Source organism: Oncorhynchus keta, chromosome 6 (genome assembly GCF_023373465.1).
Source record: "Oncorhynchus keta strain PuntledgeMale-10-30-2019 chromosome 6, Oket_V2, whole genome shotgun sequence".
Lineage (NCBI taxonomy): Eukaryota > Metazoa > Chordata > Actinopteri > Salmoniformes > Salmonidae > Oncorhynchus > Oncorhynchus keta.
In genome coordinates, this window is record NC_068426.1 from 32,019,455 (window position 1) to 32,037,483 (window position 18,029).

Below are 18,029 nucleotides of genomic sequence, written 5' to 3' on the forward strand. Positions count from 1 at the left end.
CCAAGCATCTGCCTCTAACCCTAGGAAGCTCTTTGCCACCTTCTCCTCCCTCCTGAACCCCCCACCCCCTCATCCGATCCTCGTTTGCTAAGTCAAACGACACCGCTGGTTCTGCTCACACTGCCCTACCCTGTGCTCTGACCTCTTTCTCCCCTCTCTCTCCAGATGAAATCTCGCGTCTTGTGACGGCCAGCTGCCCAACAACCTGCCCGCTTGACCCTATCCCCTCCTCTCTTCTCCAGACCATTTCCGGAGACCTTCTCCCTTACCTCACCTCGCTCATCAACTCATCCCTGACCGCTGGCTACGTCCCTTCCGTCTTCAAGAGAGCGAGAGTTGCACCCCTTCTGAAAAAACCTACACTCGATCCCTCCGATGTCATCAACTACAGACCAGTATCCCTTCTTTCTTTTCTCTCCAAAACTCTTGAACGTGCCGTCCTTGGCCAGCTCTCCCGCTATCTCTCTCAGAATGACCTTCTTGATCAAAATCAGTCAGGTTTCAAGACTAGTCATTCAACTGAGACTGCTCTTCTCTGTATCACGGAGGCGCTCCGCACTGCTAAAGCAAACTCTCTCTCCTCTGCTCTCATCCTTCTAGACCTATCGGCTGCCTTCGATACTGTGAACCATCAGATCCTCCTCTCCACCCTCTCCGAGTTGGGCATCTCCGGCGCGGCCCACGGTTGGATTGCGTCCTACCTGACAGGTCGCTCCTACCAGGTGGCGTGGCGAGAATCTGTCTCCTCACCACGCGCTCTCACCACTGGTGTCCCCCAGGGCTCTGTTCTAGGCCCTCTCCTATTCTCGCTATACACCAAGTCACTTGGCTCTGTCATAACCTCACATGGTCTCTCCTATCATTGCTATGCAGACGACACACAATTAATCTTCTCCTTTCCCCCTTCTGATGACCAGGTGGCGAATCGCATCTCTGCATGTCTGGCAGACATATCAGTGTGGATGACGGATCACCACCTCAAGCTGAACCTCGGCAAGACGGAGCTGCTCTTCCTCCCGGGGAAGGACTGCCCGTTCCATGATCTCGCCATCACGGTTGACAACTCCATTGTGTTCTCCTCCCAGAGCGCTAAGAACCTTGGCGTGATCCTGGACAACACCCTGTCGTTCTCAACTAACATCAAGGCGGTGGCCCGTTCCTGTAGGTTCATGCTCTACAACATCCGCAGAGTACGACCCTGCCTCACACAGGAAGCGGCGCAGGTCCTAATCCAGGCACTTGTCATCTCCCGTCTGGATTACTGCAACTCGCTGTTGGCTGGGCTCCCTGCCTGTGCCATTAAACCCCTACAACTCATCCAGAACGCCGCAGCCCGTCTGGTGTTCAACCTTCCCAAGTTCTCTCACGTCATCCCGCTCCTCCGCTCTCTCCACTGGCTTCCAGTTGAAGCCGCATCCGCTACAAGACCATGGTGCTTGCCTACGGAGCTGTGAGGGGAACGGCACCTCAGTACCTCCAGGCTCTGATCAGGCCCTACAACCAAACAAGGGCACTGCGTTCATCCACCTCTGGCCTGCTCGCCTCCCTACCACTGAGGAAGTACAGTTCCCGCTCAGCCCAGTCAAAACTGTTCGCTGCTCTGGCCTCCCATTGGTGGAACAAACTCCCCCCACGACGCCAGGACAGCGGAGTCAATCACCACCTTCCGGAGACACCTGAAACCCCACCTCTTTAAGGAATACCTAGGATAGGATAAAGTAATCCTTCTCACCCCCCCCCCCCTTAAAAGATTTAGATGCACTATTGTAAAGTGGCTGTTCCACTGGATGTCATAAGGTGAATGCACCAATTTGTAAGTCGCTCTGGATAAGAGCGTCTGCTAAATGACTTAAATGTAAATGTAATGTAACTATCTCATTAAGCCTCTGTTCCAACCTGTTCCAAACTGAACATGTGTTCTTGTGGCCCAAACAAACAGACACACGTTAACGTGCTGCTGGTAATGATGCTGCCATGGGAAAGGGCACCTTAAAAACTCTATTGACCACCTGCGAGTGCAATGCCCATAGTCTAGTTTATCGTAACGGTTAGTTGATTATTTGTTCCATCAGTTTCAATAATATTGATTGTTGATGGCTTGTTTTACCTTTTTCAGTTTTGTTTACATGTTCAGCTGAAGTTAAATTATTACATTATCATGCTTCTCACACCCTCATTGCCTAAAACTCTGCACAACATGTTCCTCATGGGACAATGTGTGTCTCAAGGCGGGCTGCAGCCTAGACGAGACTAGCACCCATATCCATCCCAGTGGTTATAACCAGTGTGACAAACAGGTTGACTTCCTGGGCCTTCAATCTCTCCTCCCTCATCTCCATCTCTCCTCCCTTCAATCTCTCCTCCCTTCTCTCTGTTCCTCACTATTATTCTACAATGTAGAAATGAGTAAAAAAAAATAAAGAAAAACCCTTGAAGGAGGTGTGTCCAAACCTTTGACTGATATTGTACATTCATTCAGGAAAGAAGGACACCAAGACACACATTCATGATTCTCCACAACATGAGTTTATTGCGGTTCTTTTTGTAGGTTTCCTTTTTAATAGTTGTGCCCTTTACATCAAATGTCCTATAGGAGGGGAGAGGAGATACTGCACGCAAATATCAGAAAAGCACTAAGTAATACTTTCACTTGAAACTAACCGCTACATTAGGTATGAGTTTGGAAAACGAGAGGGAAGATGCAGAGATCACGAGACAATTTTATATCACAAGGCCGCAGACAGTATTAACAATCATCCAAAAGAGAGAAAGATAGAGAGATTACAGGGATTATAGAAAGCAAGGAATACAATAAAGCAGTAGTGTGAGCAAAGGTCAAGAAAGAGTGGTGTGCGTGGTCGGTCGGTCACTATAGTTTGTAGTTGAACGGCAGAATGGTTATGTGTCTGGTTAAAGGTTCCTGTTGCAGAGCTGTACAGGACAACTGGATAATTGTGTTTCCATGGAGACAGCAACTAAGTCCCTGCCTCTGGTTGGTTGACTGTACTAGTTTGTCTACGTTGTGAGTTTTCACCTAACAGTGACCGTTTGTTCTGAGTAAAGGATGGTTGTATGTTCATGGTATCCAAATAGGCACTGTCATTTGTGGTTGACGTGTGCGCTTGGAGTTTTCTATTGTTCTGTTCATGGCTTCGCGCTACATTTCTTATTATTTGTCCTGGCTTTTAAAGTTCTTTTGTCTTTCACACCTGGAACTCACACCCGAAACAGTCACCCTCCCCCGTGTTCTACTCTTCTCAAGGCGTATCTATACAGCGCTTTACCTGACTCATAGCGATTTTGGCAGAGGTACTGCCATATTCCATCACAAGGCATCTGACCACTTTTCTACAGACCTGTGGTTGCCCCGAGGTTCTATACGTCCTCTTTGAGTAGCTATGGGGCCACGGACTATGATGGAGCAGATTTAAAGACCTTAAAACGGTCAAAATAGTCAGAGGATGGGGCCGCTCGTTTCACTTTTCACTCCATGCCATAATGGCGTAGCAGGTAACACCTCAAAGACAACCAACTATTAATGTACCTCCCACTGGGCAAAAACTGGTCGAATCAACATTGTTTCCACAACATTGCAAAAATGTAATTCAATGTGATGACGTTGAATCAATGTGAAAAACTGATTGGATTTGCAAAAAGTAGTCAACATAAGTGAAATGACTATTTTTTACACCCAACTTTGAATCTAAATCTAATCATGTCAACACTTTTTTTTTTGATTTCATGTTGAATTCACAATAGTTTGACGACCAATCCAAATGTAAATCAAAAGACGTTGAACCGACGTCTGTCCCCAGTGGGGTATGTCTTATATTAATTATCACAGCCTTGCATTGTTCTTTTGCCAGTTAAGGGCAGATTTCCCCCATCCTTAAAAAGACAAAAAATACTTGTTATATTTTACATTACTCATGCACATTTCTTTTGGCCAGTCACCCTGCCACAAAGCTATATATAATTATAGTACAGTGTTAAAAAATAAAAAAATTCTAAGCTTACGAAAGCTTCACAAGCCGGAACATATTGTGGCACATTCAAGCAGTCGCTAGGGCTCCATTTGTGGTTGACACAAAAGGCTGCAGGACGGACTGGGCAGGAGAGTACAGTACATAGAGTTCTATTGAAATCAGTACAACACAAACGTTAGCAGACCATTTCTGAATCTTTCTGAACGTTACAGATATCATTTTGAAACAGTGTTTTTCAAATTCAATTGGTCAGGAAACATATTTGACATTTGGCCAACAAGTTCTACTTATTTGTAATGCACGTTTGACCTTGCATTAAACAATTCTCCCGCAAGAAGGTCATTATTTTTATACTGAATTGTATACGTTTAAAATGAATAAATAACAACTTTTAAAAACACTGAGATAAAATGTTTAAAATCATGGCGCCCATTATTAACTAATGGGCAAAACAATCAACAATATTGTGCGCAAACAGAATGGATACACAACGAATGGATACATCTTTACTAGAATTGTATTGTTCTCAAAATAGTCGCAATGGAATAAGACAGTTAACATGATCCACAGGCCCCTCAGTGCAGTTGAACTTGAACTTGGTCTATGTATTTCTTCATACTCCGTCACTGCGGTGTCAAACGAAACTAGCTCTATACAAATAGAGACATATATCTGATAGTTGGGGACAAACTCGTTTTATTGTATTTTAAGTTTATGCTGCCTTCTATTTGTCCTCAGTGCATCAATCTTTTACATTCAATTCACTTCCTAAGGCAATAACTTAAATGAGTTCTCCTCGATCCTTTGGTGTACGCAGCTGGGTTAAATCAATCTTATATATTAGTTATTTTTATGGACTCAATCAGTGGATTGAGACTGCTTGATGACCGATGAAACTATCACACCCAATATCTAAGTTGTCAGCATGTATCAGAAGAATTTTGACTTTTAAATTGGTAGTCCCAACCTTGAGGATAAATTCATTTCATCATATCTATTTTTTATTATCGTCAGATCTATTTTTCCCCAGTATGAACAAGTGTATTCTCATGGATTCTTCTATCTATATGTTACTTGATACATATATAATTGGTGCTCATGGGAAAGAGAGTTTTCTGAATAAATAAATCTACGTCAAGAGCAACAATATATATGATGGGACCTTCTCTTCATGTTCTCCACACTGGTTTAGTAATACCGGATATTATTATAACATCATTCCTTATTGAAAGCGTTCCACAAAGCTGATGCTAACTTGTGTGAGATAGTTTGTTTGAGTATTGTGGACAATTACATTTGCGATTGTCATTTCAAACTCAAACATAATTGTAATGTAAGCTATGCATTGTTCATTAATGTTGTCAAAGAGCCTTTGTTTAAATGACGTGTTTACATGATTTATACTCTATGTCTATGTCATCCCTCACCCCAACTCAAAGATACCACTAACAACATGATCCACTTGATCACTAGATCTCTCGGTTACCAGATCCTTTGATCAGGAGAGTCCAGAGGGTTGTTCCAATCTAAATTACTACGACCCCTTCCCTCCATCAGTCCCCTCACTCTGAAAGTGCCTCTTGGAATGTCAATGGAGTGCACACTCCAGTGAAGGGAGAAATGAAGGGAAGAAGAGACGCATAATTTGGAACGGAACGAGGCCCGGGATCAGGTTCACAGCTCTATCTTGCAGGCGGGGAAGGACTCATCCTGCATGACCACGGTGGAGCTGGAGGCCAGCACCATTATGTTCAGGTCCTGCTGCTTCTCGTGAGTCTCCTGGTACCACTCCCTCATCACCTCTGAGTCATGGGTCGGGATCAGGGTCACCTGCCAACAGGGAAAAGAGGTTAGGGTTTGAATACTATTTTTTCAAAAACTCATAGCTTTGTTTGGTTCTGCTCTAAAAGGCAAATATATACAGGTATATATTATTTTTCCTCTATGTACACTTTTTAAGCCTTGTCTATGGTCTCTATCTTTCTGATACTATGGCATTATGACACAGTTAATTCCAATAGATTTTGACTGCATCCCTGTACCTGCATGTTGTTTCCCCACGTGGCTTTGCCCTCCAGCAGTGAGTCCAGGACAGCTTTGCTGGGCTCCCGGGCCGTCTGGTCATTGCCACTGACTACATAGTAGGAGGACCTGACCCATTTGAAGAACTCTGCATCCACATTCTTGGCGCTGCAGTGGTTTGGGATGTAAACCAGGTCCATGTATGTGGGAGGGCAGTTGGGTACGGGCATTGCCGCTGCCACCTTTCCACTACCTGAACCTGAGACAGAGATGTTAGAAAATCAACGTACATCATGGATGAAAGAAATGTGAAACTATACCGAGGCAAACAGCGCTTAAACCTTAAACTTGTTTTTTTTTTATCAGAAAAAGAAGCAAAGGATCTAAACACATGAGCAAGTATGAAAAGATGAGTGATGAGTACCAGGTCTTACCTGATGTGGCACTTTTCACACCCCTTGACGCAGAGGTATTGGTGGCATTTTTGGCATCTTTCCCTTCTCCTGCACTCTTTTTGGGAGAGGCTATTACTTTTGAATCCTTTACTTTTGAGAGCCCAGTCTTTCTGGCCGGAGAGGAGGACTTAGTCTTGGTGAGCTTCTTCTTCTTAGCTTTCTCAGCTCCCTTTGCCTTTGAGTCCTTGTCCTTGGTCTGGTTGTTGTCGTCAGGGGGTGGCTTGTCAGCCTCCGGATCCACCATGGTGACATCTGGGTGGGCTGGAGACGGAGCAGAGTCCCTGGGGGCCACGGGAGGAGGATCTGCGTGTCTGTACGTTAGGGTTCTGTCAGTGGGAAGTGTCTCAGAATCATCCTCAGAGTCTATGTTTGCATCTGCGGTAATTGAAGGGCACTCCTCAGTCCCAGGGGGAACATCCGAATCTGTCTGGGACGGGGCAGATTCACTGATGGAGGTTGGTGGAGTCTCTTCACATTCCTTAGCGTGTAGTTTACTGCTGGGGGGTGGAGGTCCTCCATCTGACTTAGCCAGGGGCTTCTCTTCCTCCAGAGGGTTCTCCTCATTCATGAAGTACTCCAGGGGACTGGGGTTTATGAAGGAGGGGGACAGCTCTGTCTTAGGGTGTCGGTATTCACAGGAAGTCACCAAGCATAGGTCAACATCTGTTCTGGAACCAGAAGAAGGGCTCTTCTTGGAGGAGTCTGGATCCTTGGAGCCACCTGCACACTTCTGATAGTCAGAGAGGTTTGAGGAGAGTGGAAGGTAGGATGGGGAGGGAACCTTGGGACTGACAGGGGATTTGGAATCTACACATTTGAAGGGATTAGTTTCTGCTCCCAGAGACATCTCTGTTTTCTGTGTGAAGCAAGCATAGGAGGATGAAGAGGGGATGGCAGGGGATTTGTCCATCTGCTGGGCTAAGACAGGTGACATTTCCCTCATCTGACAAGGTGTAGTGGTCGAGGGGGTGGATTGGGATGCATCTGAAGGGGACACAGAGGTGGCGTGACTTGAGTCATTCTCTTTGAAGAGCATAGGCTTGTCCATAGTGGGTGGGCACTGCTCAGCGGGTCTCAAATCATTGTCCTCTGACGGGCTGTAGTCCACCTCTGTCGGCCCATTCTCCATGGCGCGCAAGCTGCCTGCACAGGTGTGCTCTGGAGACTGTTTGTTGAAGTCCAGGGCTAATGAGTGGTCAGGGGACTCCTGACCAAGTGACATGGTCGAATGTTCCGGGGATTTGGGCTCCTGTACTGGTGTCTTTGATTTGGCCGTCTTTGGTGAGATGTCTGGAGAGATTGACATGGGCCTGGGGCTGTCCCCCTTGGGAGAGATCTCTGCCTCCTGGAAGGGGGTTGGAGTCTGAACCACAGAGACAGACAAGGAGTCCTCCACCTCTGTTGATTGAGGTGAGCTGGCTTCAGCGTGGAGAGCAGGGGAAACGTCATCTGTCGTAGGCTCTGGGAATGAGCTGGTGGCCAGTGAGGTGGTGGAAGCCGAGGCGACGTGTGAAAAAGTGTCCTCTGCTACAGCCTCATCAACAGGGCTGCCCGATTTATCAGACGTGGTTCCGTCTGAGATCGACATTTTACTCTCCTCTTTGAAACCTGCGAAGGGGTTTGTGGATGAGACTGAGTTACTGTCTCTTGCTCCATTTTTCTTCTGATCTTGACTCAAGTGTGTTGTTAACATTTGATCTAAATCAAAGTGTGTCTTTCCTCTTACTGGTGGTGGGCTCTTCATTGGGAAGAGAACCTTCTCTACAGGTGAGGTGTGGTCTGGAATTGGGTCATCCATGGGGCTGACCCTGATGGAATCCTCTTTGTCACCCGTAACTTCTACTATTACAGGACCATGGTCATTTGAAGGTGGTATAGAGCCATACTTCTCATCCACAGGAGACTGAAAGTAAGGTGTGTGACCAGAGGAATGAGGTGAGGTGGTTCCTTCCAATGTCTTGTCGTCGGGGCTGGTGGAAGACCCTGCTGCTGCCTTTGATGATCCTGAAAGTGTTGTGCACAGCTCAATTGGTACAGCGAATCCAGAGGGGTATGAGTCAAAGGTTCCTTTGGGAGCTGAAGGGGAGCGTATGAGAGGAGAAGTAGTGGAGAGTGCAGAGCTGAGTCTTGCAGAATCAAGACCAAATTTGTCTGACTTGAATCCTTCCTCTTTGTCCTCTTCCAGTGACGATGGTGGAGATATTGTGGACGCAGAAGCGTGGTAGTCCCTGCCTTCAGTGGCATTACTCTTTGAATGGTCTGACTCTGGGCCGTCCTGTAGCGGAGACAGCCTCTTCCTCTCAAAGTCTCCTAACGTGGTTCCTCCAAACCTGGCCATGTCCTGAGAGGGAGAATCCTCTGTCTCATCGTTAGTGGTTTCATCACTCATAATGTCCCTTGGAGTGGACATTTCATCCATTGGAGTAGGCACACTGGAGATCTCAATAGTTGACTGGGTGTGGCCAGATGTAGCAGTGTATGCCTCGTCTCGGTTCTCATCATCTGAGGCTACTTCGTCGTCGTCGGAGCCAGCTGGAAGGGTCTCATCGTGAATAGATGCAGCCGGAGAGAGAGGCTCAGATGTTATGTGAGGGTGTGTCACAGACAGACCCAGCTTCTGTACTTCTCTTTCATTTCTGTTATGATCTCTTACATATTGGTCTGCATCCGCACTCTCATCCTCAGAGTCCTTGTCTTCACTATCCTCAGCATGTATATGCTTGTCCATTTCCCTTCTCATTGGCTCATGGACCTCTTCTGTCTCTCCCTTCTTTTCATAATCTAGTCCAGTTCCCTCATCTTCAAACTTCTCACTGCCGCTGCCACTCAACTTGCCTTTATGCTCCTGTTCCTCTGGGGTCTCCCTGCTTTCTCCTTCATGCTCAGTGGTTGTGATCCCCTCATCCAGAGACTCTTCTGCTTCAGGAGACTCCTTAGAGTGCAGGAGGGCCTCTCTGTGGACCACCACCGGCTCTTCCTCCTGAACGATCTCCTCTTCTTTGAGCTCCTCAAAGTCCTTGGTGAGATCCTCTGGAGAAGACATTGTGGCTCTTTCTGTCTCAAGGACCTCCGCAGCACAAGTGGCAGCTACCACTCCTGCTGTGACAGCTGCAGCTCCTGCAGCAGCAGATTTAGCATCTGTGGCTTTGGTGTCCTTCTTGGTGACTTTTGGTTTCCCCTTGGAATTAAAAGGGCTTCCAAAGTCTTTCTTTGTCGTGTCATCTTTTTTCAGAGGTTTTGGTTTTGGTGCAAGTTTTTTCCCTTCACCGAATGCAGATGAAGCATTTTTTACATCCTTGGATGGCTTCTTTATGTCTTTCTTTAGATCTTCTTTCTTTTGCTCCTTTTTCTCTTCCTTCCTTAGCTTCATTGGGGAATCTCTCCTGAAATCTTTGTCTTTCTTTAAAATGTCTTTCTTTACCTCTTCTTTGTTTACCTTCTGTTCCTTTTTGGGTGTTTCTTGCTTCTGTTCCTTTTTGGGTGTTTCTTGCTTCTGTTCCCTTTTGGGTGTTTCTTGCTTCTGTTCCTTTTTGGGTGTTTCCTCCTTTTTAGATGTTAGATTCTCATCTTCCTTCGCTACTTCTTTCTTTACCTCCTTTTCATCATTTTTCTTTTCTACAGACTTCCTGGGTTCTTTCTTGATAATCTTCTCCTTAAGAGCTTTTGGTTTAATTTCAGGCTTCTTCTTTTCTGGAGTTTCATGTGTCGGCTCTGCTTTAGCCTTCACTTCTTTTTCCGGTGCCTTCGCTTTCTCCTTTTTCACCAAAGGTTTCTCTTTTTTCTCAAATTTTTCTCGAGCTGATTCTGAGTCTTTCTTTGCCTTCTCTGGAGCTTCCTCCTTTGACTCTTTCTTGAAACTTTTGCTTGGTGATGGCCTTGAGACTGACTTCAGACTCTCTTTGCTGTCAGTTTTATGTTTCAACTTTGCCTGCTTCAAGGCTGGAGCCAAGTTAGAAGATAGCTCTTTCTGAGTGACAACTGGTTGCTTCAAAAAGTCCAAGTGTTTTAGTTTTTCCAAACCTTCAAGAATGTGATACTGAGTGGCATTTCCAGGGAAAAGAACTCGCACTATCTTCTCTGAAGGGTTTGATGGGTGCCACACGATCAATGAAGATATTGAGGTCATGTAAGAGATTGGGAGCTCTGATTCTTTTCCATTGGGCAGAAGAACAGAGGCTTTGTCTTTCTCACTACCTGTCCACTGCTTCATAAAGTGCTGCAGGTCCTTGCTGGTCTTTGATGGGCTAAGCACATACATCTCAAGCTTCCCCACACCCATCTTCTGAAACAGAATGATGGGTTCGATTGTGTTCCCGACTGGCCTCTGCAGAGGCTCAGGCCTCAGATTCAGCTTGCTCAGGTAATGGAGAGTTTGTGCCACCTCTTCAATGTTTCTCCTCACCCTGAAGTTGGGTTCAGCAGGCTTCCCTATATTCTCAGGAATGTTCAAGAACACAACTCCAATGTCTGGGGATATGAGGTTCTTCACCCAGTCGCCGGTAGCTTGGGATCCATGGGACTGCTCTTCCTCCAGCTCAGCCATCTTCCTCTGGAGCATGCTGTTGATGCCAGGCAGGTTGTCATCCCCGATGTGGGTCAGGAGGATGGAGTCTACCCGGTCTAGGTGTCTCACCAGCTTCCAGAAGCAGGACTTACGGTCAGAGCCCCCATTGATAAGCATGTTGAACCCGTTCACCGCAAAGAGGGCTGAGTCGCCGCGGCCGCCAGGGAAGATGTAGCAGCATGGTTTTGAGAGCTTCAGGAAACCACCAGAGGTTGGTGGCTCCAACATGTCAAATGGCGATGGGATTTCTACTGACTCCGACAGGTATTCTGTGAACTCTGAGAGACCTTCCATCTCTGGGAGTATCAAGGGTGAGTTGAGCTTCATGTTGATGAAATCTTGTAGGTTGTGTTTGTCCAGGTTTGAATTTTTCCAGTCGCCTTGCTCAGGGCAGTAGAGGGCTAGGCTTGCTTTGTTTGCTGGGTGAATGGTTATTAGCAATTCACCAATCTGGGGAAGAGAGAGATATTTCCAGACTTGAGATAAAAATCATGACTGTTTGATCAAACAGAATATATTTATTAACACAATTATGACAGATAACAGATGACAAACGTATTGTATCTGATGTATTGATGAGGGTTGCTCATTGATAGGTCAGTAAAATGTGTACAATTATAATTGTATAGTAATTGTTTAGCCAACAATTTGCTCAATTTGACTCACCTCGGGGTCTGTGAATATATCTATGAAGTTGAAGAAAGAGAATGAGCCGGACTGCAGAATCAGCTCTCCTGTGTCTTCAAAGCATTGTCCTGAAAGCACCAGCAGCTTGTGTCTGGCTGTGTCTGAGATCATTTGACAAACCTAGGCAGAAAAAGGCATCAAACATGTCAGAAAGACATGTGTTTCATTGGAGTTTCAGTGCAATTGTGACATGAATCTCTTTTGCAATCATAGTTTATGCGACCGCCAAAAACAGCAATAAATACAAGAAGGCCCACTATGACTTCTGCAGAGTCAAACTAGCAAAAGGACAACATAGGAAAAATGTGAAGTCATATTACACAGGCTCTGACGCCGGAGGCATGTGGCAGGGGCTACAATCCATTACGGATTGCAAGGAAGACCCAAACGTGATCTGCCCAACAATGCCTCTCTACCAGACAAACTAAATGCATTTAGTTTTTTTGCCTAGATCTGAATGAATGAAATATTCTTAATAAATACTTTTTTCTGTACATAGTTGAATGTGCTGACAACAAAATCACACAAAAATGATCAATGGAAATCAAATTTATCAACCCATGGAGGTCTGGATTTGGAGTCACACTCAAAATTAAAGTGGAAAACCACACTACAGGCTGAACCAACTTTGATGTAATGTTCTTAAAACAAGTCAAAATGAGGCTCAGTAGTGTGTGTGGCCTCCACGTGCCTGTATAACCTCCCTACAACGCCTGGGCATGCTCCTGATGAGGTGGCAGATGGTCTCCAGAGGGATCTCCTCCCAGACCTGGACTAAAGTATCCGCCAACTCCTGGACAGTCTGTGGTGCAAAGTGGCATTGGTGGATGGAGCGAGACATGATGTCCCAGATGTGCTCAATTGGATTCAGGTCTAGGGAACGGGCGGGCCAGTCCATAGCATCAATGCCTTCCTCTTGCAGGAACTATTGACACACTCCAGCCACATGAGGTCTAGCATTGTCCTGCATTAGGAGGAACCCAGGGCCAACCACACCAGCATATGGTCTCCCAAGTTGTCTGAGGATCTCATCTCGGTACCAAATGGCAGTCAGGCTATCTCTGGCGAGCACATGGAGGCCTGTGCGGCCCCCCAAAGAAATGCCACCCCACACCATGACTGACCCACCGCCAAACCGGTCATGCTGGAGGATGTTGCAGGCAGCAGAATGTTCACCACGGCGTCTCCAGACTCTGTCACGTCTGTCACAAGTGCTCAGTGTGAATCAGGTTCTCTGGCAAATGCCAAACGTCCTGCACGGTGTTGGGCTGTAAGCACAACCCCCACCTGTGGATATAGACAACTGTTGTCATCACTATCATAACTCTCATACAATTTAATTTAAAATGAAATTTTTCCTTTTTCCTGACCCTCATGGAGTCTGTTTCTGACCATTTGAGCAGACACATGCACATTTGTGGCCTGCTGGAGGTCATTTTGCAGGGCTCTGGCAGTGCTCCTCCTGCTCCTCCTTGCACAAAGGCGGAGGTAGCGGTCCTGCTGCTGGGTTGTTGACCTCCTACGGCCTCCTCCACGTCTCCTGTACTGGCCTGTCTCCTGGTAGCGCCTCCATGCTCTGGACACTACACTGACAGACACAGCAAACCTTCTTGCCACAGCTCGCATTGATGTGCCATCATGGATGAGTTGCACTACCTGAGCCACTTGTGTGGGTTGTAGACTCCGTCTCAAGATACCACTAGAGTGAAAGCACCGCCAGCATTCAAAAGTGACCAAAACATCAGCCAGGAAGCATAGGAACTGAGAAGTGGTCTGTGGTCCCCACCTGCAGAACAACTCCTTTATTGGGGGTGTCTTGCTAATTGCTTATAATTTCCACCTGTTGTCTATTCCATTTGCACAACAGCATGTGCAATTTATTGTCAATCAGTGTTGCTTCCTAAGTGGACAGTTTGATTTCACAGAAGTGTGATTGACTTGGAGTTACGTTGTGTTGTTTAAGTGTTCCCTTTATTTTTTTGAGCAGTGTATAATGTATAAATGTACACCAAGGTAATTCTTTGTCATGCCTCATTTTAGTAGGATCAGATGGTGACAGGGGTCTCAGCAGAGTCAGGCAGCCAGGGAAGACCAGTCTGTGAGGTGAATTTTTGCAGATACAATACTTTATTCTCTCTATACAGCAATCACTGTACAAGCCAGATGCTATTTTAAGGCAGTCTGACAAACCTCTAAAGGTGATTTCCAAACGGTATTAAGGGTTGATAGAGGTTTTTCCCCGATGACACAAAACATGTCAAACAAAAATTGTGAGGAAGACCTGGGAGACGCTATTGATGATGATGTACGTATACAGATATGTTAGAATGCTCCGTCCAGGTTCATATAATCTCAGACATAAATTACTGCAGTTTAAGAACATCCGTTGAATGTACAATATGCCAGTGAAACTGAATATCATGCACTCAGAAATTGTGTTATTCTGCTGGAAGTGTATAACACAAATGGGGATATATTTGCATATGTTGTGGTCTTGAAGGCTGCTGGCTCAATTCTTTAATCTCAGCATGTCTACAGATTCTCCCTTCTCCCTATTTTTGGTTGCATGGAAATGTTGATACTGGAGACTGTTGTCAGAGGAAACTGTGTGACCTATCATTTATGAACTGTCTGTACTGGCAAAGGTTTTGGAAAACCTGGTGAACTCACAGTTGAAAGACTTCCTTTGTAGTAACTCAGTTTCTATCTCCATTTCAGTCGGGTTTTCAAAGAATTACCTTGGTGTACATTTGTACATTATATTATCCAAGAGAACCCTCAATGGGTTTTACCTCGTTAAATAAAAGGTTAAATAAAAAAAAGATATATACAAAATTAATGGGAAGGTTGGTTATCCACCCACAATGTATGGACAAAATGTCAAGTTATGTACAGTATCACTAGATTTGTTTTAAGATTAAGGGTATACTGTGCAACATTCATAAGGTCTGGATGTCATATATGGAATACTGTATGACAAAAGGAGTCTATATTGAAAACATTCCCACGTCAGGGGAGATTTAGGCAATTCCTAGTTGCTGGGCTGCTCAGTCCTGGCCCTGGGGGTCTGCTGTACTGCTGTCACTCTGGCTTAACACACCTGAAACCAATAATGAATGTTTCACTAAGATTCTAAAGCTGAGTGGGGTGTGTTAGGTTGGGGCGCTACGTGGCCGTGGACCCCTAGGGGCAGGACGGGGTGACCCAGCTATATTGTGTGCAAGTACTATTAGGCCTATGATATGAATTATATGGTGGGTGTACTGTTTCTGTGTGTTAATGTTTAGGTGTTTTCCAAACCTTTCCTTTGAGGCATAAAAAAAAGATGGGGAGAAAGTTGAGTTATTGACTAGACTGGTGGGGGTCGGGAGTGTAGGTGACTCCGGTTGGCTGGGCGGTCTGGCTGAAATTTGATATAGAGGATGTTTTAAAGACAATCAAATGTTGTATTTGTACTTTATTTGTAAGAGTTGTTCATTTGTTCGGCTATTGGTGTGCAACACAATATTGATTACTGCATTATCATGGATCGAGTTTAGTCTTATCAATCACTTAAACATATTTAATGATCTCTTACCTAGTTTGATGACTGTGGGCATTTTTGCTTACTTTTTGTTGTTCTAAATAGAGATGGCTAGAAGGGCCATGGGTCATATTATATTGTGTAGAAATGTTCTTTAGATTTCCCCCCAAAATGGGATGACCCCCAGACACCCTGCCAAGTTATGTCCCCCTCTGCAAATAGCACTGCTGGGTGATTTACAGCTTCTAACCCCAAGCCATAAGACTGCTGAACAATTACCTCGACTAACCTGTACCCCGGCACATTGACTCGGTACCAGTACCCCCTGTATATAGCCTCTTTATTGTTATTTTATTGTGTTACTTTTTTATTAAAAAGTCATAGTCAATCGATCAATAATATAATACTCTTATAAAGAAAAAAAGTACAAAAGTACACTTTTGTGAAACATCACAGCACAGTTCAAAAACATTTGGCAAATAGAAATCAAAACTGGATGGTGTTCAGAGACAGATGGGAGGAGTTGAGCTGAAGGATGGGACTAAAAACAAACAAAACATAACTATTGTAAAATATACTGGGTTTGTAGAAAATGTACAGTGCATTCGGAAAGTATTCAGACCCCTTCCCCTTTTCCAAATTGTGTTATGTTAAAGCCTTACTCTAAAATGTATTAAATATGTTTTTCCCTCCTCAATCTACACACAATACCCTACAATGACAAAGCGAAAACAGGTTTTCCGAAATTTTGCAAATGTATTAAAAATTAAAAACAGAAATACCAAAGTTGCATAAGTATTCAGACCCTTTGCAATGAGACTCTAAATTCAGCTCAGGTGCATCCTGTTTCCATTGATAATCCTTGAGATGTGTCTACAAGTGGACTGGAGTCCACCTGTGGTAAATACAATTGATTGGACATGATTTGGAAAGGCACACACCTGTCTGTATAAGGTCCCAGAGTTGAAAGTGCATGTCGGAGCAAAAACCAAGCCATCAGGTTGAAGGAATTGTCCATAGAACTCAGAGACAGGATTGTGTCGAGGCACAGGTCAGGGGAAGGGTACCAAAAAAATGTCTACAGCATTGAAGGGCCCCGAGAACACAGTGGCCTTCTTCCATTGAATGGAAGAAGTTTGGAACCCCTGGCCAAACTGAGCAATCGGGGGAGGAGGGCCTTAGTCAGGGAGGTGACCAAGAACCCGATGGTCACTCTGAAAGAGCTCCAGAGTTCCTCTGTGGAGATGGGAACCTTCCAGAAGGACAACCATCTCTGCAGCACTCCACCAATCAGGCCTTTATGGTAGAGTTGCCAGACGGAAGCCACTCGTCAAGAAAAGGCACATTATAGCCCAACTTGGACTTTGCCAAAAGGCACCTAAAGGAATCCGATCATGAGAAACAAGATACTCTGGTCTGATGAAACCAAGATTGAACTATTTGGCCTCAATGCCAAGCATCACATCTGGAGGAAAGCTGGCACCATTCCTACGGTGAAGCATGGTGGTGGAAGCATCATGCTGTGGAGATGTTTTTCAGTGGCAAGTACTGGGAGACTAGTCAAGATTCAGAGAAGGATGAATGGAGCATAGTACAGAGAGATCCTTGATGAAAACCTGCTCCAGACCGCTCAGAACCTCAGACTGGTACGAAGGTTCACCTTCCAACAGGACAATGACCCTAAGCACGCAGCCAAGACAACGCAGGACTGGCTTCAGGACAAGTCTCTGAATGTCTTTGAGTGGCCCAGCCAGAGCCCGGACTTGAACCTGATTGAACATCTCTGGAGAGACCTGAAGACTAGCTGTCCAGTGACGCTCCCCATCCAACCTGACAGAGCTTGAGAGAATTTGCAGAGAAGAATGGGAGAATCCCCCCAAATACAGGTGTGCCAATCTTGTAGCGTCATACCCAAAAAGACTCGAGGCTGTAAACGCTGCCAAAGGTGCTTCAACAAAGTACTGAAAAAAGACTTATGTAAATGTAATATTTCAGTTTTTAAATAAGCAAAAATGTCTAAAAACCTGTTTTGCTTTTTCATTATGGAGTATTGTGTGTAGATTGATGAGGGAAAAACTAGTTAATCCATTTTAAAATAAGGCTGTAACTTAACAAAAATACTTTCCGAATGCACTGTATATATTATGTATAAGCTGGAAGTAGAAGCCTAAGCGTTGTTGTCCATTAGTTTACTCCTATTATGGGAGAGGTGGTAGGGTTATGAGAAAATAATAATGGGTAATATATAAAACTGTATATACAGTACCAGTCAAAAGTTTGGACACAGCTACTCATTCCAGGGTTTTTCTTTATTTTACTACTTTCTACATTGTAGAATAATAGTGAAGACATCAAAACTATGAAATAACACATATAGAATCATGTAGTAGCCAAAAAAGGGTTAAACAAATCCTCAAAGTAGCAATACTTTGCCTTGATGACAGCTTTGCACACTCTTGGCATTCTCTCAACCAGCTTCATGAGGTAGTCACTTGGAATGCATTTAAATTAACAGGTGTGCTTTGTTAAAAGTTAATTTGTGTAATTTATTTCCTTCTTAATGCGTTTGAGCCAATTAGTTGTGCTGTGACAAGGTAGGGGTGGTATTGAGAATAAAGCACTATTTGGTAAAAGACCCAAATGCAGCCCAAATAAATGCTTCACAGAGTTCAAATAACAGACACATCTCATCATTAACTGTTCAGATGAGACTGCGTGAATCAGGCCTTCATGGTCGAATTGCTGCAAATAAACCACTACTAAAGGACACCAATAAGAAGAAAAGACTTGCT

At 44.8% G+C, this 18,029-nt stretch overlaps 1 protein-coding gene across 2 annotated transcripts in view; it reads right to left on the reverse strand.

Moving 5' to 3' along the window:
- Nucleotides 1–2,503: 2,503 nt before the first annotated feature.
- The window catches only part of LOC118385401 (microtubule-associated protein 1B-like), a 55,637-nt gene continuing 40,111 nt past the window's right edge, over nt 2,504–18,029 (reverse strand). For both annotated transcript variants that reach the window (XM_035772520.2, XM_035772521.2), the window contains 4 exons: nt 11,694–11,834; nt 6,443–11,477; nt 6,029–6,267; nt 2,504–5,816 (listed from right to left, as the gene is read on the reverse strand). In XM_035772520.2, coding sequence (XP_035628413.1) covers nt 5,661–5,816; nt 6,029–6,267; nt 6,443–11,477; nt 11,694–11,834 — 5,571 coding nt within the window. In that variant the 3' untranslated portion in view covers nt 2,504–5,660. The remainder of the gene's footprint in view (nt 5,817–6,028; nt 6,268–6,442; nt 11,478–11,693; nt 11,835–18,029) is intronic.